General features: G+C 39.9%; 1 protein-coding gene across 1 annotated transcript in view; it reads right to left on the reverse strand.

Annotated features, from left to right (window-relative positions):
• LOC117366498 overlaps positions 1 to 10,962 on the reverse strand; it is a 135,602-nt gene that overhangs the window by 60,566 nt on the left and 64,074 nt on the right. The window contains exons 8-11 of the mRNA XM_033957882.1: positions 9,358 to 9,499; positions 8,654 to 8,739; positions 4,322 to 4,435; positions 1,664 to 1,807 (exon numbers count right to left, since the gene is read on the reverse strand). Coding sequence (XP_033813773.1) covers positions 1,664 to 1,807; positions 4,322 to 4,435; positions 8,654 to 8,739; positions 9,358 to 9,499 — 486 coding nt within the window. The remainder of the gene's footprint in view (positions 1 to 1,663; positions 1,808 to 4,321; positions 4,436 to 8,653; positions 8,740 to 9,357; positions 9,500 to 10,962) is intronic.

Below are 10,962 nucleotides of genomic sequence, written 5' to 3' on the forward strand. Positions count from 1 at the left end.
ACCTGAACAAACTGGGAGAGTAGGCAAAAAAATGGCAGATTAATTTTAATGTAGAGAAATGTAAAGTCTTGCATATAGGAAACAGAAACCCGATGTACAGCTATACAATGGGAGGGCTGGTAATGGGTGAAAGTAGCCTAGAGAAGGATTTAGGGGTACTGGTTGATAAAACGATGAAACCATCGGCACAGTGCGCAGCGGCCTCAAAGAAGGCGAACAGAATGCTAGGTATTATCAAGAAAGGTATAACAACCAGAACAAAGGATGTTATCCTGCCGTTGTATCGGGCAATGGTGTGCCCGCACTGGAGTACTGCATCCAATACTGGTTGCTGTACCTAAAGAAGGATATGGCGATACTCGAGAGGGTGTAGAGGAGAGTAATAAACTCAACCATCTTGCAAAAAACTCTGAGTAAGATGGTGGACATAATGGCTCTGGTAAGCACTGAAGGGTGTGTTAAAGGTGAAAGATATTAGGAGTTTGGGTTGAGTTTGTTTAGTAAGATATAAAGTACTGAAAGCTTTTTTAAATATTTTACAGGGGGATCCTTGATAAAGCAAATTGTTGCGAAATATGTCGGATCATGTAACCCAGTAGCATACTAAGCTAAGCATACGATTTATTTGAATATATTTAAATAGAATAATCTCAAGGAAACTTCTAAAAAGATTATGGTGGATAAAAAAGTTAAAAGGTTTTTAAAAAAAGTTTACCTAAATAACTGCAATAAAAGAATGTGGGCCAATGAGGAATAAAAAACACCGGTATCCCCACTGCTATTGAACATTACTAAGGGTGGAGGAGGTGTACCTGAAGAGTATAGAAGATAGTTAGTGTGATATATATATATATGCTGAGAACATCAACACTAACAGTTGGGTAATATTTTTAAGAAATTAGATGCCAGCATTTCTACCAAGTTTCAGCAAGGCATTAATGCTGGCATCCAAAAATTTACCCCGATATCTGCACTAAGCTAGTATTCTGTAAAGGGTGCTCAGCATGCAACACCTATATGGAATGCCTGTTTAGTGCGGATCTTTCCGGCTCCTATTTTATGGACGCCATTTATAGAATTCTCCCCATAGTATGAACATGTTCGTAATACTACTTTTTTTTTTAACAAGTTTTGAATCAATCTTATATGGTGTGGTCAATTACTGCTCCAATTTAAGCCAATTAATGCAATTAAGTTAGGTGCAGATAGGGTGCCTACCAGTGCCTAACCTCCAGGGCAGGATTAATTCGTCGAGGTCCCCATGCACCCAGGCGGAAACGGGAAGCTGCGTCAGAGGGAAGCTTTGGGCAAGCAGCACCGCTTGCACCGCTTACAGTTCCCGTTGCCTTTCTTACCCGCGTTGCTTGCTTGTCTTACTTTCCATCAATGGGGAGGGGGCCCGCGTTGCCAATCGATGCTGGAGGAGACAATCGCTATTTGTGAAAAAACAATGTTGATGCCCTCCTTCATCGGGCCCTCCTGACCATTTTGGGCCTTGGCACGTGCCTACTTGGCCTGTTGGTTAATCCTGCCCTGCTAACCTCTGGTGCTGTTTACAAGCAAACTCATTGGCAATTTTTATATTGCATTGTTAAATAATGGTGCACAGAAGCTCGCCCATCTCACTGCCCTCAGACCCATTATAATAATCAATTATTCTTACCCCGTTACAACCGTAGTAGCCTAAAATCATAGACAAATCTCCATTGCATGTGTTCTTGATATAATACATGCTTGCTCTTGGGATGAAGAAGACATCACCTTCGTCAATGCTGATGACAGTAGATGTACAACCAACAATTTGCAACTAGATAAAGTAAATTATTAAAATAATTATTTGGTACTATAAATTTTGGCTAACTAATACAATATAAAGATATATAAACAGCTATTAAGAGAGATGTGGGAAAATATAAGCATGGAAAAAATCACTAATAATCCCTGGGACTAGTAGCATGGCATCTTACTATTTGGGGGGATTTCTACTAGATAATTGTTACCTGAATTGGCCACTATTGGAAACAGGAAACGGGGGTAGATGGACTATCAGTCTGACCCAGTATGGCTATTCTTACGTTCTTATGACATTGCAGAATTTATTCCTCTCCCCCCCACCTTTTACAAAAGAGTAGTGCCAGTGACATACCAAAGGCGTGGGGGGGGGGAGGAGGCGACCGCCACGGGTGCATGCCCTAGGGGGGTGCACAGCTGGCCGGGTCCGGAACCTCCTGGGACCTGCACTTCAGTGCGGCTGCTGGTCCATCCCCGCGGCCAAGAAAAAGGCTAAGAAGCCGGCAGAAGTGACAAAAGTGTCCTTTAAGGAACACCCTCCCGATCTGGCTCTATAGCGCCCCCTTCATGATGCCACCGGACAGCATTCTCAGCCAATGGCCGACCCAGGCAAGGTCGACCAATTAGAACGCTGTCTGGTGGCGTCACGAAGGGGGCGGGATGGAGCCAGATCGGGAGGGTGTTCCTTAAAGGACGCTTTAAGGAACACCCTCCCTGCGGCTTCTTAGCCTTTTTTGAAATGTAGCAGTAGCGTACCAAGGGTGGGGGGGGTGTCAAAAAAATGATGAGCCGAGGGGAGGTGTCAAAAAAATGATGGGCCGGGGTGGGCAAAAAATGATGGGCCTCGGTGTCACATACCCTAGGTACGCCACTGCAGAGTGCAGTTTTTAGCCCCGGTCATGGTGGTAACACCTCTGACGCTCATAGAATTCTTATGAGCATCAGAGCTGTTACCGCCGTGGCCAGCGCTAAAAACCGTGCTATGCTTTTGTATAAGGGGAGGGGGTGTTATTTTTTTTACGGCATACAATAATTTGAAAGCTGTTAAACTGAAAAAAATGGGAAAGAAATCAGTGAAAATATGGAAAATTGTACAATAAAGGTGAACCTTATAACTTGTCCATTGAGAGGAAAATAGATGAGAAGCTCTGATGCATGTACAGTCACTGGATATAATGTACAGAGTTAGGCACTTTTAGACTGTGCTGGAAATCAAACTTATTTGAAGGTATCACTGTAGAGGTACATTTCAGAGGCCTGTGTAGCAGTATGAAAATCCAGGGCTCACTATATCATGGGGTTACATAGAATAACTGTATGCGGAGCTGGGGGAATCTTGCTGGGGGTGTGAAGGTCCTACATTTTCATTTTTGTTTTACTTTTTTTTTTTTTATATATATATATACTTTAACACATAAAAAATAGTTGGTGTAAATGTGGCCACACGGTTTTCCTGAGGTAATTCTCAAAGTGAAAGTAAGAGAGTGCTTCCGTTTTGAAAATCCAGCAGAAAGCATACACATTCTTTTCATTAATGTTGGGGCCAGGCAGGTACAAAATTAACCCTTCGTTGGGAATGTTGCTGCATCAATAATGGGTCAATTTTTGCACAAGAGTACAATGTTTGCTCATGTCCTTCAAAGAATCATTTCAGAGCCCGATAAGCAAGCAGATGAAGCTCCTGTCTGCTTAAATTGGACTGAATGGGTCAAGAGAGGATAGTCAGTGGCATTTACTTGTGCAGAGCTGCTAAATATTCCCTCTGACCACCACAGTACAGGCCGAGGTATGTCAGGGTAGTTCAGGAGCAAAATCTGGATGGAGCCAGAAGTTGCACAGATACTGGAGATATTCAGCTCCAGTGCCCATAGAGCTAACTTTGCCCTATTATCTATGTGGGTACAACAGTCAATATTATTTATGCCCATATAACTTCTAGGATTTGGATTTTTTCAGTGCTGGTTTCTAGCTATGGCCCAGCACTGGATACCCCGGTCTATTTTATCCAGCAGCAATCACCATTAGCTGAATATGGACTCATTGATTTACATTTGGTTCAATATTTAAAGTGATTTAAAAGGCCAGGAGAGGCTCCTAGACATTTAAATCACTTTCGTGGGGCTATCTGGTGATATTCATTGGCACTTAACTGGTTAGTCCCCCTGAATATCCCCACTAAGCAACTGTCCTGTAACTGGCTAAATTAGGGGCATTTCATGAGCAGAACATGGGAGGGGTGGCAGCTTAGCCAGTTAGCAGCGGTATTCAGTCCACTAACCATTTTATGCAGTGTTAACCAGGCACTGGTCTGAATATCAGCATGTGCCCAGTTAACTTCTAGGTCAGTAATCATAACCAGATATTCAATGCCAAGGGTCACACACACCTTGGTATTGAATAACTGGGTTATTTCAGCCCATAGCCAGTTACCACTGCAAGTTGAATATCGGGCCCATTCTCAACAAAATGTCCTAGTATAACCTGAGAAAAAGAATTCTTGAAAGTACATGAATCAGTGCTTAAACATTACCTGTCCACAGCCTTTGAGGACATATCCCATTAAGTTAGAACTGAGGCTATACTGAGGCGCCAGGATAGCATTCTGAGATAACGTAACCAATCCAAGACTCAAGGTATTTGGATACTGTAAAAGACAAATTCATGGTCACATACCATGATACAAAGAAGGAGCTTGGTCTGTTGTGAAATATAGATCATATTCAAAGCAATAGAGTTCAGACGAGGTTCTTGATATTTGATATGACACATACAATAAAAATCAAGACATGGGCTACAAGCTGACCTGGCTATACTGCCCAGTTAGGAATAAAATAGAGAGGGCATGATTTCTTGCTCTTGATCAAGCTTATTCAGCTGACAAATGGTAGATATTTTCAATGCAGAGGGTGGAGCTAAGATCAAAAAGTGTGATGGTTTGATCAAGAGGAATGGGAACAGTAAAACTTGAGGGGCTAATGGTTGGGTGATATCCTTATATAAGGCAGTATAGGTAATACAACCACACAGACGGGATGAGTAAATTTTTATTTTTTTTTCCAGGTGAATTAAACATGCCAAGCCCTTTGTTGCTTGTACCAGGGAGCAAATAAGAGCATGGCAGTCAATTAGTCTTGACTGGCAAGTGACAAGCTCTTTGGGCCTAGGCGGACATTTGCACACTGTATAGGTCATGGGGGAGAGTGTGAAGAGTATGAAATCCCCTGTTTTATGTACCTCTTTCACTTTAGGCAATTTAGTATAGGAAAGGATTACAGAGCTTAGTAGCTGGGATAGATGAGTTCATATGTAAAGGTCAGACGATCTCTTCCTGCCATAAATTGCTATTTATTGCACTTGATTCCCAATGTTTTCTCTCATGGACAATATCTCCAAATCGGTTAGTTATGTATGTACCAAGGTAGTCATTAACCTTTACTACTAAGCCTGGGTAGGTAAAGTATGATCTGAATCTCTTAAATGTACTTTTAACACTAGCCATAATATTTGCACCATGCCAAAGATAGCATCCTTCAGGAGCTCATATGATCTAATATGTACAGACATCTTATCATGGTCTGCTTGGAAACTTGTTTTAATCAAGTCTGTGGCACCCAACACGATGGGTATTATTTCTGCCACATTCTTAGTCTCCGACTTCACTTGTTGGTGTCTAAGGGTTTTCTCCCTCTTCGTATAACTTGCAGAGTAATCACTTTCCACTGACACCTCGATTTACAATTCTGTTTTGGCGTTTGTCTCCTTTACCCCTGTGTTCAGTTTTCTTTTTATGTAAGTACGGTATACACGTTGCAGACTTAGGGCTCCTTTTACGAAGGCGCTTTAGGGCCTTATCACGCGGAATAGCGTGTGCTAAATTGCCACGAGCACTAGCTGCTACCGCCTCCTTTTGAGCAGGTGGTAGATTTTTGGCTAGCACGTGCTATAGCGTACGCTAATCCTTAGCGCACCTTCGTAAAAGGAGCCCTTAGACTTAAAATAAACACCATTTTTACACACCTATTAAAAAAAGATTGCATTTCCACATACATTTAAAATATTTAGTGCATTTCACAGAACGTTCAATGGGGGTAATTTGTATCAAAGAACAATATGTCAAAATTGGATAACGATGTCTGTTGTAAGACTGGCCGATATCAACTTAATTGTAAAATTCTCTCTATAGACATGTGATGGAAACCTGTTGTGAATCATTTGGCAGCTAAGTTTTTTAATATGTATTTGACATATGTTTTTGTGGAAAATTATCACAGACATAGTTATTGAGCACATGGACAGTATTCAGTAGGAAAAATAATGATATGGAGCCTGTAAGCCTACTATACAATTAAGTGAGCATGGTATTTTGAAAACCATGTGTCACTAAAAAAAATTTTTTGTTGCTACTATTTGGATTTCTGCAAAAGGAACTTGTGACCTGAATTGATCACGGTTGGAAACAGGCTACTGGGTTAAATGGACCGTTGACCTGACCCAGTATGACTATTCATATGTTCTTATGATAAATGATTAGAGTTTAGAGCAGTATGGAGTTTTAAGTTTAGGAGAGGACCATTTATGTGATTTTTTTATTAATATGCATATATATTTCAGTTCCATTGCATGCAATGCAATCTCAGGCACACATATTGTCGGACCAGCTTGAGAAACACTTCTCTAGAGCATTGGTTCCCAACCCTGTCCTGGAGGACCACCAGGCCAATCGGGTTTGCAGGCTAGCCCTAATGAATATGCATGGAGCAGATTTGCATGCCTGTCACTTCCATTATATGCAAATCTCTCTCATGCATATTCATTAGGGCTAGTCTGAAAACCCGATTGGCCTGGTCGTCCTCCAGGACAGGGTTGGGAACCACTGCTCTAGAGGACAAACCAATTTTTGATGAATCATGTCTAAAGGTTAAGGAGACTTGTTACTAGTGGTAAAACCTGTTTGTGCTTTCAGAAAACATATTCCATAAAAAAAAAAAAAAAGTAGAGCAGTGTCAAACAGAGTACCTGGCCACGGACGTGTGTGCTTTGCACAATAAATCTGGCATCTTAGCAGGACTAGTCATACAAAAGATATGGAAATGTTGGTAGTTGCCGAATTAAACAGAATGCTCATGTGATTAGCACACCTTAAATAATGTCAGTTCAGAGGGAAGCTAAGATGCATTGTTTTGAGTCAGCACACCTGTCTAATTCCTTTCAATCTGGTCATTTTTCTGATTTGTTTCCATGCCATAACATAGCTTAAGAATTTAACTTTGAGAAATTATTAACTCATTATGGGGGAAGTTAAGATATGCTATTTTACTATTAATCCCAGTTATTAGTAATTAGGTTTCATGCAGAAAATGGGACCTGTACTAAAAATTGCAGAAGTTAGTGGTAAAAGTACCACATCGCAATGGTAGCCCATGCTAATCTAATCTAAATCTTGGGTTTATATAAGGGGCTCGACTTAGTTCACATAAAAATCGATAATCAAAGCGAAAGTAGTTAGATTAGAGAAAAAAATTAACTTATTAATGAAGACCCTCATCTAACTAATTTTCCTTAGAACAATTTTCTAAGAATTGTCGAAATAACCATGTTTTCATAAATTTTATGGAAAATCTGGAAGGAGAGAAGAGCTCTGACACAAGAGGGAATCCCATTACAAATCATTGTAAAAGAATACGAGAAAGATCGAGTAATATTGCCAATAGATTGTATTCCTTTTAAAGATGGGAAGGGCATGCTGGTAACTATGCCCCTTTGAGAGCAAGAAAAACATGAATATGTGATGTTTCAGTGCCCATGCGCAGATTTGAGTCGCGTTGACGCATTTGGGGAAAAAGCTGTGTTGGTTCATAAAAGCAAATACGATAAGGCATCTTTTTATAAATCATCTTTCAATATTGGCATTTCAATTGATAAGTCTTTAATTTGCATGTCATGCTTAATTAACATTTATATATGCTTGTTGCTTACAAGGGCAAGATCTCGGTCAATAGCTGATTCTATAATATGGGCAGAATTCCCATATTATAGAATTCCACAGTGAGGAAAAGAACTATTTAACATTAAGAAAGCAATGTTTTGATTCCTAGAAAAATCTGCTGGATAATGGCTTGTGGCATTATTTTTATTTATTTATTTTTTAAAATTGTTACATACCTTCGTATTTTGTTGTTCATCATTTCAATTATATATATTTTATTATACACAAAAGAATTTACACCCTCTTTTACGAATGCATAGCACGGGTTTTAGTGCCAGCAGTGGAGGTAACTGCTCCAACGCTCATAGAATTCCTATGAGCGTCAACGCATTTACTGCCACTGCCGGCGCTAAACCCCGCGATGCGCATTCGTAAAAGATGGAGTAAATTACCTATTCCATGGAAAGCATGAAAGAAAATCAATAATAAGCGATTTATGTGATTGTTTTATTGGTAATATTTTGTATGTGTATGAATTATTATGTTTGTTGATTGGAACTTGCTTTGCTATTAGGTGGGAGATAGGGAAGGGAAAATAGGATGGAGGGAAGGGGGAATGGGATGGAGGGAAGGGGGAATGGGATGGAGGGAGGTGGGAAGGGGAGGGAGGGAGAGGGAGAAGGGAGTAGAATGATATTTTATAAATTATACAGATTGGAATTTAAATATGTGAAATTATTTGTAAGGAATATCTGTATGTATTATGAATGTATTTTTACTTTGTTCCTTCAATAAAAATGTTTGAACCTAAAGCCAAGTAAAAGTTTTTAAAAAACCCTTTTTTATGGGCCTTCTAGTCTAATCAGAGCTGAGACTTGAAGATGTGGTATATAGTATTTTCAGAGTTGTGTTGAAATAAGTTAAAATCTTTCTTACCGAAAATAGTGGTGAACCATAAGTGCTTGGACTGTAACACTGTGCCCATTGTGAAGTGATTCCGTTAAATACAATTTGTTTTGAAGCTACAAAAATAATAGATAGTTCAGTTTAATTGTCAGTGTTTAAAACAGGCCAAATATTTGACAACCCCTTGATATCCCGCTTCAGTTTACATTTACAGAGTTTTACATTTACAGTTTACAAAGCGGTTTACATTTGTACAAAACTTTTTTAAATGATTTTAAATATTTAAAAAAATGAGAAAAGCAGACTACACGAACATTACAGACAAAACATGCTACATAAGGAAAGTGGATAGGCTACATTGATCTGTCGCCTTGAGCCTGTATAGGTATGTGCGACTCCCAAATGGAAGATTAGATTAGATAAATAGAAAGGGGAAAGGGACACCAGCAGCAGTCTGGGGAGTTAAGTCCAGATTTTACTGCCTTCTAGTAAAAGTGCCTCTTAAATTGTTAAAAATGAGTATTCTTTCCAATTTAAAATATTCATAAACTAGAAGTCCAAAGGAAAATGAAGAACCTGTCATGCTGAAAATAAATGAATATATGGCATTGCTGTAGGGAAGGAAGAAAACCAGAAAACTTTGCATTTTATCTTTTAGAGCGTATTATATTTTGTTCATTGTGTCTCTGTTACTAAGAATTTTCCCCCTTTACGTGACATATTAATAACCATACTTGTCAAACTATAAAGGTACTGCCACATGTTTGTGTTTGGAGACTGATTGTAGACCACATTCTGGCCTGGCTGTAAAAGAATTATGACGTTGTTTCCAGATGCACTTCCCCAAGAATTCAATGAATTGATTCCACCAGCAGACTAAAAAAAACCAAACAGAAATTGAAAAATAAGAGAAATAAGTATCGGTCAACAATATTATTACTGTACATGTATAATCAGTTTATTAAATGTGATGCACAAGCATGGGTAGCAAAAACAAGGCTTTTGGGGGGCTGGATTCTAAAATAAGTCACTGAAATTTAAGTGCCAGCAGATGCCTAGATCACACCTACTGGAACCCAACTTAAGTGTTATTATTGGCTTTAAGGCCCAAATTCTGTCACCAGCGCCTAAAGTTAGGCACCTATTTCAGAGGCGTCCAACTAGATAGGCGCCTCTCTAAATTGAAGAACAAGCCCAATTAAGCTTTTTAATCAGCACTGATTGAAACATAGGCGCCTATCAAGAAAGCGCGATTCTGTAACAAGGCGCCTCAAAAAATTCAAACAATTGCATGTTAGGCGTGGCCGTGGCTATGTGTTAGGCACCTTCTTACAGAATTCCCGCTCTTAAGCGCTCGCATGGGCGCCTAACTTTTGGTTGTGCCTAGAGCTGTCCTATTTATTGGGCACCTCCAAAATAGGTGCCCAAATAGGTGCCGCTCAGCGCAATTAACTAACCAGCACCCAATTTTACTTGAATCGCGCTAAACAGTGCCTAATTAGGGGCCTAACTTTTGGGCGCTTCTTATAGAATTTGCCCTTAAGTGTTTTTATTGGTTTTAAGTTTTTATTGGTTTTAAGAATTTGCCCTTATTGGTTTTAAGTTTTTATTGGTTTTTAATTGGTTGCACCATTTAAAACCAATTAAAAAATTAGGCACCATTAGTCTCCCTCTGGGACAGGCGCCAGGGTCCATAGCTCTTAGTTATGTTGAAGCCTGGAAGTGGGCATGTTTAGGGGCGGCACCGGACTTCGACGTCTATAGGCGTTGCTGGCTGCGATTCTGCAAGGACCTTAGGCGCCGGAAATGTAGGCCTGTAAAACCCTGACCTACATTTCCAGCACCTAGTGTCTATGTGAACCGTGATTCTGTAAGCGGTGCCTGTCCCTGACTGACACGCGGCAGACGCCGCTTACAGAAACAGCCTCTTTTGCGCTTAGGCTAATCAACAGCTTTGCAATACTTTGGCTGTAGTTTTAGCAAAATAATCCTAACTTTTGGAAGAAACATCGAGGCCTTATTTTACTAAGCTAGTGTAAAGGCTTCTACCTCTACCTGGGCCGCTAAATGGATATTGTAGCAGTGTTGGAGCATTTAGCACTCTGGGTCACGGTAGAAACCTCTATCATGGCTTAGTAAAAGAGGACCTAAGTCAGCAGATTTGGACAGTGTGGTCGACCTAGTCTGCCAATTTGTGTTTGTCTGTTGTGCTACCTCATTTTCTTTGATTTCTCACATTTCCTCTGTTTCTTTATCCTTAACCCCTAAGTTCTATATATGGAGCTAAAAATTGCACATGCAATTTAATTGAATAATGAGCCGGTTAGCATCTATAATAG

The sequence above is a fragment of the Geotrypetes seraphini genome, chromosome 1 (genome assembly GCF_902459505.1).
Source record: "Geotrypetes seraphini chromosome 1, aGeoSer1.1, whole genome shotgun sequence".
NCBI lineage: Eukaryota > Metazoa > Chordata > Amphibia > Gymnophiona > Dermophiidae > Geotrypetes > Geotrypetes seraphini.